Genomic DNA, 25,253 nt, shown 5'->3' with positions numbered 1-25,253 from the left:
AGCTGAAGCGCATATATATTTATACATATAATATAAATAATTATACATATTATATAAATATATACTTTTTTTTTAATAATGCTCTTGAACTATTTTTGAGCATGCTAGCAGCTGCACATTTTTGTGGTTTTGAATATATTTCTAAAAATTTACACGATTGCTCTTAATTGCCTATTTTGATACTTATTTTTCAGAGACTCCCCAGATACACCAACTATTTGTTTTGGAAAGATTGTTAGCAAAATTTTATATTCCCCATCTTGACTTCTCTTCAAATTAATCTACAGAATTTATACAATATGGTCTAGGTTTGTGTGGGGGAATGAAGGTCAAGGATCTCTAAAACTAAATGCAAGAGAAATTAATGTAGATAATTATCCTGATGATCAACAGGATGAGCTCAAGTATGTTGATTCTTAAGGTACAAGGAAGGAAAAAGGTAGAAGAGGGGGAACATTTACTGTAATTCTTTTGCAAAGGTCAACTGAAATATGTACAGGTTTTTAAAAAAGAAAAAAGGCAGCAGGGAGATAATAGGAGAGATTTAGCAAAATCATATGTTCCAAATTCTAAATAACAAAACTTAGGAAGATATGAAAACCTATAGCATATGTAAGTACTTGATATTATAGCTATCTATCAATTTATCTAAAATACTGTGTGCATGAAATTTACTTTTTGTTCTTGAGAGGAACAAAATTAATTTCACCTCTGAAATTAAGAAGTCTGCTTGAGTGTGAACAAAGTAATTTGAGAATTCCTTACACTGTGAGCTGAGTCAATTGCACAACTAACACTTTGTGCATAGAGTCCCTCTTTTCTTATAAAAGTCAGTGGATGTTCTTATGTTTCTTAGCCAAAGTGTATGACATGTGACCACTAGATTTCAGAAATAAAATACCTGCTGAGTTTTTTTTGTGGGTGGTGGTCTAGATCTGGAATTGAAAGAACCCAATACAGATTAGGAAAGCATTCTAGTTTTGTCCTGGAAAAACCAAGCAAACAAAACAGTACAAGAGATACACAGATTAATTGCCTGAAATTAGTGAAGCTGATGAATTTTTAGAGAGGGTTAGGAATGGAGTAAGAAAAAGCCACAAAAAAGGACCAATCAAGAAATCTCCATTAATTATTATAAGTCTTAGAGCAGTTTATTTTGGAAAGGACCTCAGCTCACCCAGTCCAGCTTTAATTTTTTTTAATAGAGCTTAATATTTGAGCAGGAAGATGCATGATCCTATCAGCTTCCTTTTTGCCACATCAACAACTTGCAGTTAGTGCTCCATCCCACTTGCCCTGCTCAGCCCTCAGACAAGAGCCAAGGAGTGCTGAGGTTATCGTTTAGGCTCTTCTGCTTGCTCCTCTGGGGCATTTATTTTTATTTTTTATTTGATGGGTGTGCCTTCTTCCCTGCAGGATGCTAGTTTTCTCTTTGGGAGAACCTCTAGATTAGACTGGAATATGAGGAAGCTGGCAGAGATGGACCACCCAGGGAGGGGTCGGAAAACAGCATGAGGAAATGGATAATGTTACCATCTGGTGACTTGCCGGGGTTGATGCACTTTTCTAGAAGTGCCTGTTTTTGTTTTGATAAGGGATTTCAGAATGGCGTGGAGGCATAATGGGTGAGATCAGCAAGGAAGCACCATGCTCAAGAGGCAGTGTGAGAAGACAGGCACAGAAGCCATGGGTAGTGATGTGTTCCCACAGAGGGTGTTGGCTGGCTCTATTCCCTCTCTGCCTTTCCCTTCTGAAGCATTTCTCCTCCACCCCTCAGCATCAGTAGGTGGGGGCACAGGGTGGGAAGGCCTGCTCATTCATCAGGGCCCATGGTGCTCCTTGCTGTCAGCCTGGGGTTCCAGAGGGCATGGAGGGATGCTTTCTGCTGTCATTTTATACCTGGCTCTGTGTGCTGTTTTGGCATGAGTGGCATTGGGTCCAGTGGACGTGTTGCTATGGAAAATGTATGTGCTTTAGAAAGGTGTGTTTCCAAAAGCTGTTCTCTAACTCTGCAACCATAGCCCAGCTGGTTTATTTCCAGCATTCTCAGCAGTGAACTGTGGCTCTCGGGGTTGAATATCAATTTGCTAAGAATCCAAGTGCTGGAGGAATGTCCTCATGTTTCTGTGCCCATACAGCAACCACATCTTCCACTGGAGCCTTTCTATTCTCAGCAGCACGTGGGAATTCAGTGAAATCCGATAACAGCAATATTAATAGCAGCTGAGTAGGTGGCCAAAGAGGTTGAAATTTAGCACGAGCCCGCTGTAGTTGGACAGGCAGCGTTCATCTCCTGCGCAGCAATACCCGGCGGGGGTGCAGGAGTCCTTCAAATCCTCCAACATCTTCCTCAGAATCGTAAGTGAAGCTGGTCGGTGTAGGGCTAGAGTGCCTGGAGCTCAGCAAGGAGCTGGGGAGTGGGCTTTTCTGCCCATGTCAGCTGATCTGCTCCAGCTCCTGGGCCAGGGTATGGCTCTTCCAGGCCCTTCAAAGGGCATCTCGGAGGAGTGACTGTTGCCTTGATGGACAGAAGCTCAAAGGGAGAGCACCAGTACTTCTTTTTAAACAGCAATCTGTTCAAGTCTTGTGTTTGTGAGATCTGTCGTTCAGAGGAAGGCACAGAAGACAGGGTTGGCAGCTGTTGGGGTTTCTGAAGTATTCATCACCAAGGGATGGGTTTGGCACTGGGCAGGGTGCATTTGTCACTGGCACATTCCTTTCTATCAGTGGGAGTGTCTCTATTCGTTCTTTCTCCCCGTAAATGGGTTCAGATTTGTCTTATCTCTTTGGACAGGACCACATGTATTCTTGGCAGCTACAGCTAACCCTCATTTTGGGGGAGGAGGAATCTCTCTTCAAACTTGCTTCTTTGTTTGTTGGTTTTGTTTTTTTTTTTAAAATCGTCAATTGATAACTACATTTAAATATGTTTCTATATGAGAAACAGACCCTTCTCTGAATGGAATGCTTTAAAATAATACTCCAGAATTTTGATCAGACTTCTGGTATCTTGGATGTGGTCTTGAGCTCCACATTGTTCTTCCTGGAAAATAATAAAGTGAAGTGTTAAAGTAGATTTGAAATCATGAGTTGCTAGTTCCTGGAATTTAATACATATTGGGATGTGGGTAAACAAAACCATATAATGTGTCAGGAAAATAAAATCCAAACTATTGAATTTATTATTTAAAAGTTTTGAAATAAGTAAAAAAAAATAAAAATGCAGCTTCTTAAAATACACTGCTTTTTTGTATGGAGGCACTGGAGAGGTGTTTGTACATGTCAGTGGATATATTTTATGATGATTAAAGTGTAGATCATGATTTCTTAAAAGTACTGTGGCCTGCTAGGTCCTCTAAGGTTTGATTGTCCACATTTATTTATTTATTTATTTTTAATGCCCCAGAATGAATTGAAATAATCCCAGAAAGCTTTCCTCACCCCTTAAAAACGAGAAGCACAGAGCACTTCTGTCTCGGGGTCATCTCACGGGGGTTCTCATGGTAGTGGTGTCTGGGGCAGAGTCCTCCTCCACCAAGCCCCTGCCCACTCCTCTGCAGCAACACAGTGTCTCTGCCACAGTGCTGGTGCAATTGCTTGTATGAGCATAATCTAAAACAGACCAGCAAGCTAATTTTGGGGTTGAAAATGTATATCAAGAAGAACCCACAGAAACAGGTGTAGTCCTCTGGCAGCAAGGAACCACAGTGTGATTCAGGGTTGTGTTGGCATAACCACGGGGGCAGCAAACAGGAGTGGCTGGAAGAGAGAAGGGGGACAAGGAAATCCTTAAGCTAGAGCTGCTGCCAAAGCCTTTGTATTGTCAGGCTAGGGCCTTGGTGACTAATTCTGCTGTTTAACCTTGAGCAAACAGTGGTGCTGAGAATAAATTCCATGAGCTGTGGCTCAGCATGCTGATCTGCCATGTCACTTTGTTTTATTCTTGTAGAGTGGTCTTTGTTAGAGAAACATCTGTAGGTCCATGCTGTCTGGAAGTGATGTTTGTCAGTATGTGCTGTGTTCAAATGTACCAGAGGTATTTCGTCTCCTGTCCCATTTGCCTTTCTTCTGTTTGCCCAAAGATTGACGTAGATGAGATGGTTTACACAGAAGATATTATTTCTCCACAGGTGGTTATTTCACATCTTTTTTCATCAGTGTTTAACTCGGATTTATGTGGTCATGCTTCACAATTACTATTATAATATCCCCACGTATTGTTATCTCTTGGCCTTTAAACTTCCATGGGGTGATTAGGAGATCTTTTCCTGGGTAGCTAATCTTGATATTGTACATAAATTTTATTAACACCACTGCCAACAATTAAGGTTCATGCTTTGTGAATTAGGATTTTACTTTTACAGTTTCTAGACCTCTTTGTTAGCTGGAATTCGGTATTGAGGTTAGGATAGGTAGATTGGTGCTGGTTTTCTTTTAAGCTTCAGAATGAAACTCAAATGCTGAGACTGTGACAGAAGCAGATGAATTTATAATAAAATTTTTCAAGCAAGATCTTAATTGTTCTACTTAGCAGCTTTCTTTGCTTAGTTCAGACATCTTTAACAAAGTTGTATTGTTAATGAAAGGAGATGTAAAAAACCCGTGGGAAGACATAGAAGTTAATGTTTAAAAATACACAAAGTGATTTAATAAGTAGTGTTGCGTTGTCATGTGGGAAGGAACTGAATTCTTTCAGCAGATTAGTTTTAAGATGCAACCTTGGCTGTGCCTTCCTAAGCAAATCAGCAGCCCACCTAAAACTTTCAGTATAAAGGTATTCACCTATTCAAACCAGAAATTGTGTTACACCAGTATTTATAAAGAATATGATTGGCATCAACTGGGATCTATGACAACTTTGAATGAAAACAGGAAAAAGCAGACTTCTTTCACAGTAACAAAATATAGTATTGGCATTTATTTGCATTGATGAAGATACTTTAGCAAGTGAGCTACCCCATCAGTTCCTAAGTTAGCTGTTGTATGAGAAATGTCTCTAAAAGCAGTCACGTGCGTATTTCAGTGCTATAGACTTATGTTTAAAATAAGGTTGTAAGTGTCCAATATTATTTAAAAAGCTTAAAGGCTGCATTGCTGAAGTTCTTGTACTCCATCTTCTAAATGGCTTATTCAAATGCAGTGTGGAAAACTGAGTGTTGGAGCGATGTGTATTTAGAGCCAGGATTGCAAAAGGGAGTTGAAGGTGAGAGCAGGAACTTAGGAGCAGGAGCTGTTAGGGTAACAGTTTGTCAGAAAAGCTGTAGGGTCATGCCTCTTCTTCCAGCAGCAAAGAATTTGATATGCTTGAGGTTGGTGCCTCTATCTTGTCCCCTCCTATGAACTACAGTTGTTCCAAGTTATAGTCAAGACCCCAGATTAATTATCTGCATAGATTTCACAGCAGCTGCATTTTTGTAGCACTTCATGAAGAACTTCTGCGTAGTAGAATTGTTCCATTTTGTGCTTTCATTTACTACAATTGAGTTAAAAGCCTTGTCTTTTTTCTATTTAGATACTCACAGGAAAAATTAATTCCTTCTAAAAGCTCTTCAGTTTGTATCACACTTCTAATCAATAGGTATCCACTCAATAGATATTTTAAATGGAGTGTCCTGGAGGGGAATTGGGCAATGGCATGTGCAACTAAACACAGATGAGCTTGTACAGGTTGTACATATAAAGGGCTTTTAAAGGCTCTTATTTCACACAGAGAATGTTAGCAAGTAGATTCAAACTACATCTTCTGCAAGCTGCATGCCTCAGAGAAGATGTAGCTGTGAGATTTGTAGATCAAAAATTATTTTTAAGACTTTCCAGTAAGGTAGGTAAATATTGCTTCTTTAGACAGGATTATTTTGACCAAATAAAATTATATACCTATTACTTAACACAGATTTTAGAACAGTATGTTCATCATTCAGAACCGTCCTCTTCCTTGGTTAAGTACCAAATAATTAATACGTGCATATAAAAATGAGGAACATTGTACTAAATCAGCAGGGTTTCTCTTGGCTTTTTTCTTCTCTTCTGCTCAGACTGTGTCTACCATGACAAGTTGCTGAAATGGTTTAGAAACCAATAGATGGAGTTCAGAGAAGGAAGTAGTAATGTAAGTGAAGAAACTTTAAGAATGAAGAGGAAACAACTTGTCTGTTTACTTCTGTTGTTAGCAGAAGAGACAGGAATGAAGCAGGGTTGGTCATTCAAGTCTGTGAAATATCTCCCTGCCTGTATTTTTGGTCTCAAACTGACTTGTTTACCTGAATGACTTTAGTTTTGCGTTGGTTTTACTCCAAGTACACAGGTCTAGCGTATTTGTATAGGAAATTTTATTGAAATATAAAGACAATTATTGCTATTGCTCCTGTTGCAAAACAGTTCACTGAAATCCCAGAGGTCTCAAGGAAAGCAGAAGTGTGACATCATTGTGTTCAGTCTTCAAGCTCTGGTGTACATGAAGGCTGGCAGCCTTTTGGATACATGCTCCTTCCAGCTAAGGGCAAAATTTTCCACTCCTTACTGGGCTGCTGAAGTTTGGGAGCAAACTTTAAGGCATCCTTTGCAAGGATGCTCTGCTTTTATAGTTGCAAACAAAAGCAAAAAATCTGCTAACAAAAGGCGTTGAGAGTAAAGATTGCTAAAATTTAAAATGCTCTCCACTGGGTATGAGAAGTGTGATGTTGATGTAAGCATAGTTTTCCATTCTCTGCTTGGGAAATCAACCCATCTCTAGTAGCACCTTAGGTCACAACAATGGTGAGCCCTGCAACATGGGCACTGGCAAAAAAAAACTAGCCTACTGAAAAATAGGGGAATTTTTTTTTCTTCAGAAATAGTCTTGAGTGAATAACGAATAGCAATGGATTTTGGAAGGGATGAAAAAAACAAACAAAAAAGTGTTCAGTATTTCACATTGAAGGAGGAGGGTTTTTCCTTATCTGTGGGAAAGAGGTCACTGGTTACAAAGCCAGAAGCATCTCTGGCATGAGATACTACAGAAGCTGCAGGCAAGGACTGTGCAGGTCAGACCCATCTCAGGACTTTGTGTCCCTGATACCAGATTTCTTTATCATGTGGGGGTGGGCAAGGCAATTAGAGCCACTGAGTGGGAGAGGGTGCTCTCAAAATGGGAAGGAAGAGGAGGAGGGAAGGGAAGGGATTGTCTGTGTCCCTGATGCTTGTCACATCCCATTGACTGTTCCATTTCCATGAAGAGTGATGCTTAGGCTGACCAGGCCCTGTCCTCATTACACTAACTCGCAACTGTTCCCTGAATGGTTTATTCTCCTTTATTTTCCTGTAATCTTTGACTACTGTGTTTCTAGACAGACAGAAACAGGATAAGTACCTTGATACATTTTTGGTCTGCCATATTAGGGAGCTCTGAATATGTTTTTCTGCTGTTGTATGTGTAGTCTCCACTTTTCTGTTTGAACCCCTTAACTGTGCTGTGTGTGAAGTTTGCAGCTGAACGAGCTCCAGACAAACGTCTGGGGCAGGTGGAGAGTTGTTTTGGTGTATTTAAGCCATTTGCTCTTCCATAACTGCTGGTGCTGCAGGCAGCAATGTTGTTCAACCACTGTCTGCAGTCCAGCCCTGAATATTTACACCTGGGGACTAGGAGGCTTTTGTTTGAGAAGTTTCTTCTTCTTGCTCTTAAAATGAACAGGAGAAGTTTATGAGTGTCTGTTGGTATATTTCCAAGGTGTGCTGCAGACTGGGTGTATATATATAAAAGTTTCCTATTGTTAGTGATTGCATATGTATTTAATAATTTTGAAAAACATGTATTTGTATAAAAGAATCCAAACCCAACCTGTCAGCCCTACATCATCTCTCTCCAGATGTCCCAGTTTCAGTTTCTTATTTTTTGGCCTGAAAAGTTTACTCTTGGCTGAAGTGTTCTCTGTTGTTGTCTAAGGCAAATACTTTAGAAAACAATATAATCAGGGAAAAAAACTACAACTGAATCTCCTTTCATATGGAATTGAAAATCTGTGGTTATTCAGGCTGGAAAAGAGAAGGCTCAAGGGAGACCTTGTAGCAGCCTTCCAGCAGCTAAAGTGAGCCTACAAGAAATCTTGAGAGGGGCTTTTTACAGGGACATGTAGTGATAGGACCAAGGACTGAACTGAGAGGGTCAGTTTAGATTGGCTGTTGGGAAGAAATTCTCTACTCTGATGGTGGGGAGGCACTGGCATGGACTGTCCAGACAAGCAGTGGATACCCCATGACTGTAAAGGTTCCAAAGCTAGGCTGGATGGGGCTTGCAGCAACCTGGTCTAGTGGAAGGTGTCCCTGCCCATGGCACAGGGGTTGGAAGTAGATGATCTTTTAGGGCGCTTCCAACCCAAACCATTCTATGATTCTGTGATCTCCCTGGCTATAGAGTCTATATTTCCCAAAGTCAATAGCTTGTTTTCTACTTCTATTTTGTTGGTAACTGAGAGCTAATTAAAAATGCCTAGAGCCTTTCTGTGTACCTTGCAAAACTGAAACTATAACAGATTGGCTAGCTTCTCACTTTACATGTAACAATTGAAATAGTAGAGTTATGACTGTAAAGTGAAATGCTTCTTATTTCTTTTGTAGCAGTCATAGTTGCATATTTTATAGTGACTGGTAATTGGTCTTGAAACTTTTTACACCTTGAATAATAATTGAATTTTAAGTCAGCAATTTTAAACCATTTTCTTTTCTTTTTCTCATTCTCTGCCCTGCTTCAGACCAGAGGAAACCAACAGAAGAGTGAAAAATGTAAGACAGTTGCACGTTAATTGTGATTAATTAATTTTAAATGCTTGTGTTTATGGTACTGTCATATTTACCTTGTTCTTCTACTATCGATTTATTTATCTGATGCAAATTAATACCATTTCACAATGATCTCTATGTGCGGCTTACTTTCCCAAATCATTGTAATAATTGAAAACAGTACTTACATCTGCTTACTTGAGATATGAGATGCATCATGACACTCATTAATTGGTTTTGGTGGCAATCTTGGCTAATACCGTATGCAAGATTTTGCAGTTCATTATGGAAACATCTCTAACAGCATGCTGAGATTCTTTTACCCTGGCACATGGCATGAGAGGAATGTAATTAAGTTTGTATTCGTGTTTTGGTTTTTTTTTTTTCCTGATTGTTTTTAGGTTTTGATTACATTATACTGGCTTGGGAGAAAAGCTCAAAGTGACCCTGATTATAATGGTCCATACCTCAATCTTAAAGCATTTGAGAAGTTATTGGGGCAAGCACTGACCAAGGTAAGGAATCCAAAAAATGAAGCTAAATGAAGAGCCTGAAGTTTATAGTTTCTTATACAGCAGCAATTCTAAACTGTCTCTTGGGGGGTTTAATTTCCTTCTTAGACTGGAGAACATAGTAATTTGTTTTATTTGTTTTGCTTGCTATCAAGTTCCATATGAAAGGAATGATTTTTAGCTTTGGTTCTTCTGCTACCCATATGAATTTCAGAATTCATCTGCTCTAATTGATGTGGTAGATTGTGAAGAGCCCTATCTCAGTCCTCTTTGGCTGAGATGAAACAGATCTAAGATATTTTAAATATTTTAAAGAAATATTTTAAAGAAATTTAAGAAAATGTAAATATCAAGCCTCCTGTTCAAGCTGTTGTATGTGTTACTGTGTATGTGGTTTAGGGGTTTGCAGTAGTCTTTGCTGAAGTCTGTGAATTCAAAATGTTAATGAGTAACGTTTGCACCCTAAATTATTGAAAAAGACCTTTCAAAACTTACTCTTGTAGGCACTTGAAGAGTCCAGCCAGCCGTGCAGAAGTGGGAGAGATAGTGGGTACGGCGACATTTGGTACGTTGATCGGGGAGAGCCCTTTTCATCTTCAGCCACTCATAAAAGAGACGATTCCTTTGATAGCTTGGACTCTCTTGGTTCAAGATCCTGCACAAGCTTTTCATCAGATATAACCTTGAAAGGTGGCAGTGAAGGTATGTTTTCCTCTCTAAAATCTTTTATTGACATGTAGCTTATGAGTGTGGGAGAAGACAATGTATGGACCTGGTACTTGGATATCCTGTACTTAAACCAGCTTGAAAGTCAACTCTAGTTTTGGAACTCCTGCAGTTGCATTTTGCTTAAGCAAATATTGACCTCTAACTGTCAGTAGGCAAAAAGCGCTGCTCACACAGATGTTCCTGGGAAGAAGGGCTGCTGAAACTCTTGCTCTCATTGGCACATTTAGGGTGTGTGTGTGGCCAGGGTATATTCCCAGAGTTCTGTAAGGGAAATTGCTAGGAATTAGATCTGGATGGGATCACCTAAAATTGTCCAGTTGCAAAAGTCTCTTGCTTTGTTCTTAGGGTGGCTGTGTCAAACCACTACATCTTTACTTCATTTGTGAATATTCAATAATGTTTTCCCCTGCAGGTTAAATACTGAACAATATTCGTTACTTTTAGTAGTTTGTCATGAAAATAGAGGTAACAGGATTGGAACCCTAAAACAGCACTCTAGCCTGTGTTTCTTTGCTGGTTTTAAAGTTCAATACGAACTTGTAGTCCAAAGTCAAAAAAATTGTGAGGTTTTCGATTTTTTTTTCATGTGAACAACAAAATCATTGAGCAGAGGCTCCATGGAGCATTGCTGATCTATGCAAGGCAACATTTAGCCATGTTACATATGTGATGTACCCTGGGCTTCTACTGGATGTTCATCTGGTGAGATGAGCACATTTGCTGTTAACTTGTCTTTGTTAGTAAATTTGTCTTGCAGTTACTATTTAATTAAAAAATTTCTGTGCAGTTTTTTTGTCTTCAGTCTGGAGGCCAGCAGTTTGTTTCCTGCAGGGAGCAGTGATAATGAAAGAATGGAACAAATGCAGGAGGATAATGCAAACCAAATTGAGTTTAATGGATCTTATCATAGCTTTGCCACAGACTTCTAAAAATACCTCTCCGACTGTTCTGTCAGTAGCTCAGCAAATTTGCAGCTGAAACATCTCAAATACAGAGATAAAGTGATTTTGGAAGACTTTGGTCTAAGTTTTAGCTACAAGCACATGTCTAGAGAATGATGTTTGTATCTTCCCTTTCTTCTACTTTCTTTTCTAAGGTTGCGACAGTGACACAGACTCGGAACTGCCTTCCAAAATGCATGACTCCCACAAGGATGACAGGTCTTACCGTAGGATTTCTGTGATTGAACCAAAACCCACCACTGACTTCAACCGTTTCTTACCCAACAAAAACAAGCAGACAGCATATGTGCCAGCACCTTTAAGGAAGAAGAGGTCAGAGAAGAATGAGGACAACAGGAGGAGCTGGGCAAGTCCTGTTTTCACTGAGTCAGATGGAACATTTTCAAGGTACTGGCGTGTGGTCTTAGTAAAGTGGGCTTTGATTCAGAATTTTTAAAATAAGTTACTTCTTTATTAGTTAAAGAAAAGCTGTTCTTGCTGCAATAAAAAGTCAAGTATTTGTTTTTTCCATGTTTTATCGAAGGGGGGCGTTTTGGTGTGGTTGTGTGGTTTGGTTTTCGGCTTTGTTTTTTTACTTTTTTTTTTTATGTTTGAGTAATGTTTTGAAGCTGGCCAGACTCCAAATGTATTTAAATGGTCTTAAATGCAAGTTCACGAGAGATAGACCTATGGTTTTAGTTGCTTGTTAAAGCTTCCAAAATATAGTGATGAATTTCAGTTGTCCGGCTTCTTGATGCATTCAGATGAGATTAGTGGGCAGTTCTTGAGTTTCACCGTTACCTTCGTGACTTCACTGTCTTCATTCTATTCCTCTTTCGGTCAACCTCAGTGGACGTGACACGAATCCTGTAGCTTCATGCCAAAATAGCAGAGCAGATTGTGGGCTCACAAATCCAGCTTCCCTCCAGATCACCTATGAGTATGACAGTGACTCTGATTCAGAAGATGAAAGAAGGCTGCCTGACATTGTTTTGGATGACTTAGCAAATCGTAGATTTCTAGTCAAAAAGAGCCCTGTAAGCTCTGCTGCACCTGGACATCGTTTCATGTTGCGCAATGACTCTCCTAAATCTTGCTCGCGAGAAAGTTATCCAGCTGGTCCACTAGCTGCAATGCTTGAACCACTGAGGTCAGAGATACTAATCCAAGATCCAGTAACTATTGCCTTACCTAAATAGCAGCCCAAAAATAACTCCATAAAGTTAGTCTTCTAATCGGCATTTTAACACAGCTTATAATTTGATATGCTTTTTCTGTCAAATTTTGTATTTTTGTCAGAGGAGATAGGATGCTGATATAACCATTTAACTTCTTTGAAATTTTTTTTTATTTAATGTATCTTATTTTTTCTGGTGCTGCAGTGATGAAATTGAGAACTAATATGCTTCATTCACAAGGCTGAGCTCCTGAGCCAAAAAGCATGTCTTTTTGCATTCCTTATGTCAAGTTGCTCCTAAAATATCTTAACTGATTGGATATTTTGAACAGTAACCAGAGGAGGCAGAGGCAATTGGATACTAAAGAGGAAAACAAACCAAGAGTTAACAATCCTTCACAATTATCTGGGTATTTTGATGAGGACGAGGAAGAAGTAGGCATCCCAAACATTGAAAAAGATGATCTCTATTTTCGCAAGCTAAGTTCTTCAGCACCAAATACAGTTGTTGCTTTTGACAAATTTCTTCCTAAGTTTTGGACTCCAGAGGAAGAATTGCTATGGAAAAAAATCAAGAAATCCTCTTTCAAACCCTGGTATAAAGAGATTCAAGGGTTCAGGTGCGTTTTCATGCATGCCTGTTTCTCTCCTGTGTGCAAAGCCTAAATGAAGTGTAGTTCTGTGACTTTGAATTTTTTAATTTACATTTCCAGTGTAGCAGCAGGATATGTTTTATTCCTTTTTTTTTTTTCTGAAAACAACTGAAATATTCTTTTGCACTGTTGCCACTGTGCATTTTAGTCAGTGAGTAGACTTCATGTTTTGTTTTTTTTTTCTTTCTCCTCTGCTCATTCTTTGTGCTGCTGCACAGTAGAAAGAGATCAGATTCTGAGGATGAGGAATTTGCTTACAAACAAAGCTGTACCATTGTTGCTAATCAACCAAAATCAAGTTTTGACTGGAACAGTAGCTGCAGAAGGGATCAGAATTATAAGCCAACTGCTGAATATTTGGGAAGCTCATTGTCACAGATTGCAGAAGGAAAAATCTTGGAGTCTTCTGATCAGCCCAGGTTGATACTGCTGCATGAGCTGTTCTCTTGATGCATCAAAAAGAAATGTCTGGATATGCAACAGCTAAATGAAATTAAACCACGTCCCGTGATGTCGTGCTTTTTTGGTTATTACAGTTTTGCTGGTTTGTTGGGTTTGGGGTTTTTTTCTCTTTTAATGTAGCCGTAAGTTGCTGGCCTTCTGAAATGTGTAAATGTGAAAGTGTAACATGCTGCATAGGATTACTGGCTTTGTGTGTGAGCATGTAAGTGTGATGTTTCTGAGCAGGTTAGGATGCCGGGATACCTTTGCCTTGGTTGGCGTGTGCTGCGCTACTGTCAGTGGTGGTGAATGCCAAGTGGTGTCGTCATTCTTATTGGGATACTGCAAGTCTAAACCAAATGTATATTGCAATACGTTGTGATCTGCTTGTCTCTTGCTAGTTAATGATATTTTTACTTCCCTCCTTTTGTTTTATATGCTTCAGTCAGTTTTCGTTACTTCAGGCCCTGCAAAAATACACTGACTACATGTCTTCTGAAATGGAGACCAGAATTGATCCTACTTCTGGCCCTAGGCTCATAAAATGTAGAAAGAATATTTCCTTTATACCAGGAGGCAAGCAAGGAGATGAGGAAAATGGATATGTATATCCAGATTTGGAAAATGATGATTTGTTCGTTCGGAAAACTGGGGCTTTCCATGTGAATCAAGTTGTTCTTCAAGACCCCCGGTATTTAAAGAAATTCTCTGAGCAGGAGCCTCCTATAGAGGGTGAGATAATTCTGCAGCCCAGAGAGGGCCAAACTGTGATTCCAGATTTGGAAAAGGATGACATGATTTTTCGTAAAGTCCTCTCTCAAAAAAAAGAGGTGCCTTTATCAGGTGCTCCCGACAAGTATCACCCAGCACTGTTTCCTGATCCATGGAGTCTCCCGGAAGAGATCCGGTCCAAATTTCTGTGTTTACTTGAAAAAAACACGATACCAGAGGAAAGGAAGAGCAATGGCAGAGTGTTGTCACCATCTTTACACCATAAGAAGGACGATATGCTGACCCGCAAGATTGAATCTTGGAAAGTGGGAAGCAATGTCCAGCCTGTAAATTTCATCCCAGGTCCATGCAGTGAAGAAGACTGGAAGAAGTGGGAAGCAATCAGGGAGGCCAGCAAAGTTAGACACAAGAAACGGCAGATGGTGGAGAGGTCAGGTTGTGTCCTGCACAGATTGAGTGTCCTTGAACCCTTCCCATTCAGAAAAGCATCATCCTGTGCTGAACCATTCATAGAGTGCCAATCTGCTATTTGTTCGTGTCGTCCTTGAACAAGCTTTTTATTTGCTTTGAGTAGAAGCTCATGACTGCAATACCATATTTTCAACAAAAAAATTATAAAGTTTTCTAGTTTTAGGCTGCCACTTTGGAGGAAATGGGTTATCATTCCCTCAGGCTGCATTAATTTCTTTCCATGGTTGAACAGTGATTATTCAAAAGACTATGGAGGCTAGAAATATTTTCTTTTATTCTACAAGATAATAGGTAACAACATTTCTGAAACACATGAATGCTTTAAAGACAAATTCTGGAAATGGGCATTCTGATATTCTTGCTTGCACCTAAGTTTAAAAATGCTTATAAACTGTCTTGCCACAGCTCTTAGATGATTAGATGAGGTGAAAAACAAAAAAAGTGTTTTGCCTGCCCAAAGTCATGGTGCATGCAAGTTGTGTGTCTATGTAATATTAAAGTCCACTGTGGCATATTTTATTCTGCCAATACTATCCCTCTACTTTCATACAGTCTCAATTCATTCTTTCCTCTGCTTCTTTCCTGGTGTTCTCAAAATTTCTCTTGTCTGACTGAATACTGTTTCATAAGTACTTCCTATCTCTCCTTTGAATTTTGTATTTACTGGGGGAGAGTGGGGTTCAAAATGTTTACTTAGCTCTGAAAATACGGCATTGCAAGTTGCAGTTCTCCCAGCTGTGCATCATTACTTTGTGACTAAGACACTTCTGTGTTCCAGTTGGTATTTTGATGTTGCTGCGTTTAATTTTTAAGCTAATGCTGTTAACAAAGTTCGAGCTTCACTGAGAAATATTTCTGAAGTGCTTGGAAAATATTGCATGTTTTAAAAATTCATTAAGTAGCATTAAATAGCTATAGGATAAAATACTCATATTTAAGAACACTAAAAATCCTCTTGAATTGCCCTGGATTAGTTGTGTTCAAGGATTAATGCACTTAACTTCTATATAAGGTCTTTTATTCTGGTACACATGAAGTATTACTTTCAGTTAGTATCAGAAATGGTTGAAGTAACAAGAAAACAACCTCTGTCAACCACACTTTTTGTTGGGACTCAAGCTGGCATTAATTTTAATTTCTTGAAATGAGTCTCTTTTGAGCATTGTGCTGTTCAGCAGCACTGGAATAAGTGGTGCAGAAATAATACAAGGCTCTATTTGTGCAGCATTGCTAAATGAAAAGTGTTGGAAACTTGCAGGCAGCCTTGTTCTGACAGTTCTGCCCAACTTTGCCCATCATGCAAGTCCTGGTGTGTTTTTTGACTGGTGTCCAATTCCTGATGTGCTATTCCATGCTGGCTGGTTCCCAAGCTTTCAGTTTCCCCATCACTTAGTGAGAGTGCTGGTCTACTAATGGTGTTAATGTTGTTATCAATATCAAGACACTGAATCTTTTCTTTTTTGGTTTCTGATTTCTCAGACTGTTTCAAAAGCTTTCTGATGAGCAAGGGTAAGTTTTATAAAAGCTTGTGAGATTGTAATGCTATTTATTTGGCCTCCTTTCATCTTTATGCATGCACAGTAGCTAAAAACTCATGCTGAAAACTTGTGCATGATGCTTTGTTATTCTGTTCTTTGCAATTTACGTAACGAACATAAGAGATAAAAGCTGTGTATATGGCAAAAGTTCTCTCTGCTGTCTTGTGTATTCAAGTTATGGTTATCAGGTACTTTGAAAATCAGCTCTAATGTTTTATTCCTGCTGAAGTGAAAAATGTGGGGTTTTTTATTTAAATTAGGCTTTAAAACTTTCAGAAAGTGTAAAGGGATACTAAAAAATATTTTATTTTGAAGGCTGTATGGCTAGAATCTGAAAATTTACAGCAGTGGTATTTATCAAGGGATTGGTGAATGGTCTGGGGTTATTTTATATCTTCCAGGTTATGAATGCTCAGTGATAAATGTATAGATTTGTGCCACGGGAACCTAGATGTTGTTTATGATGAACTGCGGCTCAAAGACAAATAATTTTTCCACTTGTTGTGTGACGGCATGTTAAGTATTTGGGAATGCGTGGTGTTCTAATGATTTTATTTTTTTTTAAATTTTTAAATTTATTCATTTATTTGCTTTTCTATTTTTACCCTGAACCTGGCAAATGACTTAACACTTACACAAGTGCAAAATATTTCAGCAGAACTTAGGTGTTAGGAGAAGGAGACTCAGAAGACTCAAGTCATTAGTTAGGTTTTACAGTTTAGGACTGAAATGAAAACTGAGATCTAGTTCCATGCTATGAATATAAACCTTTACTTAGGGTATATTTTCTTTAGGTCAAGATTCTCCTGTTCTGATGCAGGCAAATATAGTAACTCAAAAGAAAGAAATTGAAACTATAAGTTATGTAAGTTTTCTTGAACTCATCTGGAACAAATTTGATACACCCTAATGTAGTATATGGTTACCCCAAAACATTTCTACGTGTGACATATCTCTAAGGATAAAAAATGAGGAAAAGAACTGTACAAGAGTTTCTGCAATAGCAGCCAGGTGATTTTTGCTGAATTTGGCACTCTTCTCATTCAGAAAATAGATAAGCAAACAGATACAATGAGTTAATGCCCAAGCCTTTATTTCTAGAGGCCAGAGGCCAGTCTTATGTTACCAATGAAAGTGAGTTCAGCCTCTTGGGAGGAAGTGAAAGTCTGGTTTGTTAGTTCAGAGATCTCTTGGAATGCAACAGATTAGAGCAAGGCTCTGTGCTGAATCTGTTTTGGTTTTTATCTGATTTTCCATCATATCAGAGAAGTGACACATTTTCAAGTCCTGCTAGAACTTAGTTACATCCCTCTATAACCCATACTTTGGATAAATGAAAACAAAGGTATTTTTGAATACTCAGGAAAAAAAAATACCCCCAAGCCTCAGAAACCTAGCTTTCCCTTTGTGTTATATCATCTAACCTTATGATGAAACACTTGCATTTTGCTCACTTTCTCAGAGGCTTATGGTCAGATCTCATCAGGAGGCTTGTCTTATATCTAAACTAATTGTCCTGCTATGTTTATCACTGTAGTGTGGAAGAATAAAGGAAAAATAGCATGTGTTGGGGAAGAGCATGAAAGGTGAGCTTTGAGGAATTTAGCTTAAAGGGAGCTAGCAAGTAGGAGTTCCTGGGGAACCTGTAACCATGTTGAAGAAGTTAGCAGGAAGATGGCTGTGTTCACCATGCCAGCTTGAGCAGAGAACATCTCAGAAGCTTGGGGATGATCAGCATAGGCTAGTGGGGCCTGTGACATCCATGAACTGAGCATTTAGCAGTGAGTGACTCTTAATCTTTTGGAAATGGGCATCAGTAACTGATTTCGATTTTATGATTAGCCTAAGGAAAGAACAGGCGATGATACTGAAGCTTTTAGAGGAGAGAAGTCAAAGGATGAGAATTTGGATTTGGGAATAAGGGATGCCTTTTGGAACAAAGAAAGAAACAAGATTAATATAAAGAGAATAACAAGTTGGAAAAGAAGTAGCAGTGTTCTATGAGGAGCTCAATGTGAACGATCAGTGTGGAGATGTACAGAGCTGCTTATTCCCTTAACCTTATTTGCTCAGATACCCAACTAATGACTTGTGTGTTGGCACTAGAGAACATCCCAGTCTTTCTCATTCAGCTGCCCATGTGTGTCCTGCTCCATTCAAAATAACATTCACAAGCGTTCAGTTGTACTAATATAAATCTTTCTCTCTCTCTGAAGGTTTCACTTGTGTAAATGCGGGCTAGGATGTTATAAAATTGAGTTCTCTTTTCCCTTTCTAGGAGTAAATCTTTGAATGATGTCAGTGCAGACGAGCTGCAGACAATGCGCAAAATCCGCTATGAAGAACTGCAGAAGATAAAAGAACAGTTACAAGAACAAGATCTAAAGTGGCAAGAAGTAAGGACTGCTTTTCTCCTCTCCTTGTGCGTCCTGCTTGAAGGGCTGGCTGTCACCTGCCTTCAATGTCCCTAGTAAACAAGCTTTGGCATGTGTGCAGCAATTCATGGGGCTATCTTCTAAAACAGTTCATCTCAGGCAGCTACTAGTTTATGGGGATGCCTGTTTAATGCAGAACTGAAATTATTTTAAATATCATCCTGAGTTTCTGATTAGTGCTTCAGGATAAGACTTATATGTATTGTAATAAAGCCTTCAGGATTGATTTCTGTGGACATAAAGAGAAATTGGGGCATAGTTTCTTGTGTTATCTCCAATTCTTGAATGCTTTTTTTGGAGAAATGATTGGAATGTCTGAGTATTTGATCCTCTGGGAGAAAGCGGAAGAAATAATACTTCCTTGTGCAAATTCTTGAGGCTTCTATCCCCTAATAATTCTGTCTTAAATCCAGCTTGTAAACTGTATGGTAGCTTTGCACAGCATTATAAACATATCTAAAGACTTTTCAATTTATTAAAATATCTGCTTGACAATGAGTATCAACAAGAAGCCAAAATTAAGAACACAGCACCAAACAAGAAGTTCATAGTTGTTTGTTTAATGCATCTCAGTTCTAATATTCAGTACTTCCCTTAGCTCAGCTCTGGTATTTCATGGACAATATTTCCAGTTCACATTGTGGTTTTACAGAAATGAAGAAACTACAGAAATATCTGTTTTCAATTTAGAATTTAAGGCATATTTATTCTCAAGCTAGTGTAGCATTCTAACAATAGTAGTGATTTGGAAAAATAACGACGTCCCAAACTCTAAAGCCTTCAACAAAGAAATACAGATGGAATTTGCATTAGTTTTCAATTATTTGTGATTGGGTGAAGTATTTTAGAAAAAAATTGAAAAGGGGGGAAAAAATGGGCCAAATGGCATAGAGTCCAATAACTACAGTTGTTAACTTAAGGAGGCAATGAGCCTGCAACTCTAACTAGAACATGACAATCCCTTTATCATTTAGGGGAAGGTAGGTGAAAATGTGTCTGTGATGCAGACATGTAAATAAAATCAGGATAATAAATAGCATGTAATGAGATGCCTCTGTAAGTCTGGAGAAAACCTGATGGTATGCATTCATGTTATTGTAAATAGGATCTAGCAAAATGGAAGAGTCGTAGGAAGAGTTACACTTCAGAATTGCAAAAGAAAAAGGAAGAGAGAGAAGAAATTGAAAGGAGAGCCTCTGAGGTGTCTGGAAGGAGTACCAAGTCACTGAAAGAAATGCAGCAGGAGAGGTAATGGTCCAAGTGGGAGTATTATGTTTAAGAGCATAAATCTGAGCATTTTTATTCCTTTGAATTTTTGAGACTCTTTTACCAGCAAGTTGCAATTGATTCTGCAGAGATCTTGACAATTTTAGCTGCAAAATAAAATGTAGAAATCTAGGCAATTGAAGGGCTGAATATGGTTTTCTAATGCGCTGTTTGCACAGAATGTTAAACAGTTTTCTCTATAAATGATATTTTACTCTGCTATCCATACATAAAAGTATTGAGAAGTCAACATTTACATTCTCTTTAAATTAGTTAAAAAAAATAGCAAATGAACTGGATAGTTGCCTTTTTTACTCATGGATAAAGTTAACTATTTCTCTTCCTTCTACCACTGCATTTGCTGTTTTTTTAGCCACTGTAGAGAACTGCAACCAGAATTTTAATGTCACAGAGCTGTAAACTTTTACTTGATTTCCCCTTCATCCCAAATTTTTCTTCCTGGTATTTATTTCCTAAAGAGTAAAAAAGTGTAAACTGCACAGTACCATTTCTAGAGGTGATAGTCTTATTTATTTATCTGTTTATTCATTTCAAATGTACATATGACCGAGCTGAAGGTAATATACACATGGCATATATTCACCAAAGAAAATAGGTTTTAATATTTTGGATTTCTTTAATTTTTTTCCTATTTTGTGAGGACAAAAATTAGTTGCTTGAATAAAAGTGTGGATGGTAATTGTGTTGAATGTTCAGTATCAATAAGAATATTATAACTGATGTGTTAAAGATGGCCATTGTAGTGGTTGTTCATTTATGACAAAGGAATGAATAATAAAAAAATAAGAATTATCTGAATTTCAGGGCACTATCTTATTTAGATATCTAAAATTCAGCATAGCATTTTCATAGAGCAGAAAAATCAAGCACAGTTATACAGTTCAGGCAGTGTTATGGGACTATCTTATTCCTCCTCTTTCCTAAATAAATCTGAATTTCTGAGGATGTATAACTTGAATGTATGTGTATCTACATCATTTATAGCTATGTGTAGCTATGTCATTTTCTTGGCAAAGCGTTCTGTCACGGTGGCAGCCTGATAATGTGATAGTAGTATGTCTGACTGTTATGAGTGTTGAACTGGGGAGGAGGTGGAAGAAGATAGATTTAAAAATATATGAAAGTACTAATATATTTAAATGAGGCTATTCATTTTCATTTACTGGACATTTATTATTACTATTATTAATAATAATAATAATAAATGTTCTGCCTTAAACATTTACTAGTTGGAAGACTTTAGGCCTGCTGGTTTGTCAGGTCACTTTGGTATTTTAGCAGCCTCTGTTCCCATAGGGAGGAGAGAGATCAGAACTCCTACGAGCAGCAGAAACAGGAGCACAACTGGGCATATTCACTGAACGATGATGTGTTCAGTGAAGAAAAAGCACCTTCCACAGCTGCAAAAGATTGGTCAGCAGCCAAAGATTACCGATTGGAAGAAGATGCTTCCTACAGCACTAAGGACAGCAGAAGTGTTTACACCGCACAACCACCCAAGGAGAACCTGCCAGAGAGCTCGGCTGCTCGAGAAGCTCCTGCGCCCCCGGAGAGCCTGGCGCGGGAACGGGAGCAGAGCCCGACTCTTTTGTCCACTCGCTACTCAGTGAATGCTCAAACTGGGTCAGCTCAGGTTTCAGCTTCTCTCCCGAGAACTTACCAGAAAACTGATACCTCCAGGTTAACATCTGTGGTTACACCAAGACCTTTTGGTGTCCACTCAAGAGGAATCTCGTCACTTCCACGGTCGTTCACGGTAAAATTCCGCTTCATTCCTGAAGTCTGTGAATGGGGGGGTCTTCAATAGCTGGGGGAACAGTAGTTTTAATGTTTTGTTTCTATTTGAAAAGTGCCTCCTGTGTGATGAGGGCTGTGTTAATAGAGCAGGCAGCTCTATTGTGGCTTTAGATGTTTACTTGTGTTTGCTTAAATGCGCTCCTAGAATTAAAGCTGGTAACTATCTTTGGTAAAACATTCTTTTTATTACTTGTAGTAAGTCTCCTTTGTGTGCTTTATCAAAAACCTGTCCTTGAAGGTGATTATCTGGAGCCAGCTTAACATAATTGTTAAAGATAAATTTTTCAGGTGATAAAAGTTTCCTCTGCTCTGTTGACTCTGTTGAAACTGAAATTTTATGCTAGGCTAAATTTTGTCTACACCGTAAAGCACTAAAACAATGAAATTGATTCCCCCCTGCCCCATAACAATGATGATTTCCATAGTTTTCTCCTAAATCCTTATTTGTTTAAATGTAAAAAGTGGTAAGAATGTAAATAATTCTAAGTAGATGACTTTAACAAGTTTATCTTTAGAAGTCTGAACTATTTATTCTGCAAGTATTTAAAGAGCGAAAAATATATTTTTCTAAGTAGGTAGTTAACAATGGGTACAAGAACCAGAATTTGCTCCAAAGGAGGAGGTGGTTTTGTTAAATATAAAGATCACTGAAAGATTTAATGATTTCTTTTTTAAAAGCACTTATTTACCAAGCTGCCATTTTTTTTCCTAGATGGATGATGCTCAGAAGTACAATGGAGATGTAGAAAAAGCTAAAAGAACTCAAGCTTTGTTTACCAGCATTTCCTTTTCACAACCAGACTCTGCACACCCTCTCTCCACTGGTGCATTCAGAAGCAGAGGTGAGGAGGAAGAGGAGGAAAAAGGTGTTCAGTCAACACCTCCTCCTAGTTTGGCATTAACTTTAAAGTCCCAAGATGAAGATGCTGGGAGCAGTATTACTAAGCCAGAATATGGCATTCCTCCTGATTCTCTTTCACTTGCATCTTCTGCAGAAACTGCGAGTCCAACAGAGCCTAAGGATTCAAAATCCATGGTAAGTGTGGAAATAATGTGGTTACTTGGTGTAACTGAATGCCACAGCAGAATAAAACAGAAAATAAATAAAAGTGCATCCAATGCAAGTATTTTTCTGGTAGTAAGAGGACATCTGCTATGTCCTTTTATTTAATTTAGGGGAAAGAGAGTATTTGGAGAAGAAAAAATTTTTTTTTTGATTAATTTTTCCTATCCATTTTGTCATGTGTTAAATTTTATTTATCATTTTAATTTAGAATAGTTCTTCTGCATATTGTTTAATGCTTACAGAGTTTTTTGCTAGTCTCCAAATTAGCACACGGTGCATATAATCAGGTGTGAGAGTTAGATGAATTATCTGAGCTGCTGTAGCATTCATTTGCACTTTTAAACTGGTGGTGGAAAATAAAGATCAGCCTTTCAAAGGCTGCCCATAAACATCAGTATCATACTATCCTTTTTTCCATCTGTTGTGGCTTGGGCGTTGTTTTTTTTTTTTAAGCTATTTACTTGAATCTAATTAATGTTCATGCTAATTTTTAAGTCAATCACTATCTCTTTGTGCATGTGCTTATTGGATAAAGGGCTGGGTCTTTCAGTGTTGTTCTTGAAATTTGTATCTTAAGTGCTGTTTCCTCCAATTGAGTGCATGTCTCACCAACAACAGCTTTAATTTTTGATACCTTTCTGTACTATCTGATGATTCCGTTCATAACCCTTGACAGATCTGCATTCCTGATCCTGCTGTAAAACTTAATTGTGCCAGTTCTTTGGGTAGGAGTCATAAGACCTTGGATGCTGATTTATGCAATCATTTCCCATACCACCTTTTTAGAAATTCATTTGCTTCCAAACATTCTTCTTCCTAATCACTTGTGGAAAAAAAATACATTGCAGTTTAATACCCCTGATGCCTCTTGGCCGTTGTAATGACTTTATCATAATTTTTTGAAACTGTGATTGTTATATGAGGAAAGAGATAATGACCTTTTCTTTTCCTGTGTTGTAGCAAAAGCAAGCAAAGGAGTTTTTGTTTTAATCAGTGAAAACTGACAGATTTGATATGAGTTCTTAGTATCTGTTTAAGCAAATCAAATGAGAATAGCATGTACTAGGTCCATTTGGTTTTCTCCTGTCATTAATTATGTGATTATAAATTTTTCCTGCTACAAGTGAGTATGGTGAGGGTTATTTAAAAAATTTTGCAAAAAGTTAAAAAAAAGTCTTGGTTGTGTTATATAACTTAAGCTCTAGGTTAAGAAATGCAAGTTCCATTTGATGTGTTTATAAATCATTGCCAGAGAGATTGATATAGTTCACTAGTCATCAGGGTCATAACACCAGATCTGTGGAGCACTGTTTTAGGGATGACCTATAAAAATGATCAAGTTCAGTGTACAAAGTCACATTATTCCTCTGACAAGATAGATCTGAAGAGTTATGTTGGAATGGTGGGAAAAAAACAAAACTAAGACCAGTAGTAATTTCCAGGAACACACTCAAACTCTAAAGGTTTGTATGTTCTTTAGCCCAGTGTGCTAACCTGTTTAGTAGATTCACTTTTAATATACTCACCTAAGGACTTGGGATGTATGGGAGCATTTGCAAGCCAGTAGCTGTAACTTGAAGGCTTAATTTCTAACCTGGGCTGTAATGGGGAGTGCTTTCCCAGGAACATTCCTGTAATGTGAGGCGATACCTTAGGATGGTGTCGTGCAGTGCTGTTTTCTTCTCTATCCAGTACTTAGGTGCTGCTGAAATCACCTCTGTCTGCACCTCCCTGACACTCTGACTGGCTGCATCTGTTTGTGCAGTGCCCACTGTCGCTGCCTGTTGCATCTTACCAACATAGGAGCTTGGAGGAATTGGCATAGGTTTCAAGACCTTTTAAATATTTTAAGTTAGGGAAAATAAATCCGACTCTTCGGGAAGGCTGGTTCACTAAGGAACTAAAATGTAGGTGTACATTTAATGCATGTGTAAAAACGTGCAGGGTCCCTTCCATTAACATTTTGCTGGAAAATATCTATTTTAACATTGTTTGACAGAAAAATCCATTTTTTTCCACTTTTATATCAATGTCAATTTCATGCTGATGAAGTGCATGGCGTGCATTTGGGTATTTTAATAGTTTTTAATGAGCTCACATTAGAATGCTAATGTATGCAACACATGCTCTTAATACAGTGTGGGATTGAGAGCAAGTGTTACAAAATGTTTTCCCATTCAGATATTCTTGTTGTTTAAAATGGTGATGTCCAATTTTGATTCAGATTCTGAAAGCATCTTGGAAGTCCATTAAAGTCAAAGATCTGGATTTAGCTGATTTTGGATTATTTTTATTATCTAAGCTCCCTATCACAAAATCAATAGCAAGATGCTAGTATTTAACACAAAATCAAGAAGATGATTGTGCACCCAAATAAACTTAGTTGTAGCATTGAGCCTAAAGGAAACTGATGATTTTCATGGTAGGCTGTGCAAGAAAAAAAAAAGATTGATTATGGTTATGTAGGTTTTTCACATCTCTGATGCTCTCTGAGGAGGCAGTACGTGCTACAGATTCACAAGACAATCCATGAAGATTCATTTAAGGGTTTAATTTCCTGCAAGTTCTTCCTATTTTTTAGCATTGTGTTGCAAAATGTTTAAAATAATAGAAATGCGGAGTGAAATGTAAGTGTAGAGAAAACACAAATGTAAACTGAAAACACACCTGTTGGAATAAAAAGCAAATGAGTTAGTTAACTGACTTCAATACTGTTTCCT

The 25,253-nt window shown here is 38.2% G+C and overlaps 1 protein-coding gene across 50 annotated transcripts in view; it reads left to right on the top strand.

The window, feature by feature from the left end:
* The window catches only part of LMO7 (LIM domain 7), a 131,612-nt gene that overhangs the window by 77,714 nt on the left and 28,645 nt on the right, over positions 1 to 25,253 (top strand). For 9 of the 50 annotated variants that reach the window (XM_086881042.1, XM_086881037.1, XM_086881033.1 and 6 more), the window contains exons 5-14: positions 8,727 to 8,757; positions 9,156 to 9,269; positions 9,770 to 9,968; positions 11,092 to 11,344; positions 15,890 to 15,919; positions 18,227 to 18,344; positions 19,489 to 19,631; positions 20,967 to 21,426; positions 22,180 to 22,309; positions 22,463 to 22,503. In XM_086881042.1, coding sequence (XP_086737168.1) covers positions 8,727 to 8,757; positions 9,156 to 9,269; positions 9,770 to 9,968; positions 11,092 to 11,344; positions 15,890 to 15,919; positions 18,227 to 18,344; positions 19,489 to 19,631; positions 20,967 to 21,426; positions 22,180 to 22,309; positions 22,463 to 22,503 — 1,519 coding nt within the window. Of the gene's footprint in view, positions 1 to 8,726; positions 8,758 to 9,155; positions 9,270 to 9,769; positions 9,969 to 11,091; positions 11,345 to 12,445; positions 12,734 to 12,984; positions 13,186 to 13,652; positions 14,370 to 15,889; positions 15,920 to 18,226; positions 18,345 to 19,488; positions 19,632 to 20,966; positions 21,427 to 22,179; positions 22,504 to 25,253 lie in introns of all 50 variants that reach the window. The other 41 variants (XM_086881041.1, XM_086881045.1, XM_086881044.1 and 38 more) reach the window with 8 other exon arrangements.

This window comes from Cyanistes caeruleus, chromosome 3 (genome assembly GCF_971803275.1).
Source record: "Cyanistes caeruleus chromosome 3, bCyaCae1.hap1.1, whole genome shotgun sequence".
Taxonomy (NCBI): domain Eukaryota; kingdom Metazoa; phylum Chordata; class Aves; order Passeriformes; family Paridae; genus Cyanistes; species Cyanistes caeruleus.
The sequence above is the reverse complement of the archived record's forward strand: the minus strand, read 5'-3'. Positions and strand labels throughout refer to the sequence as shown.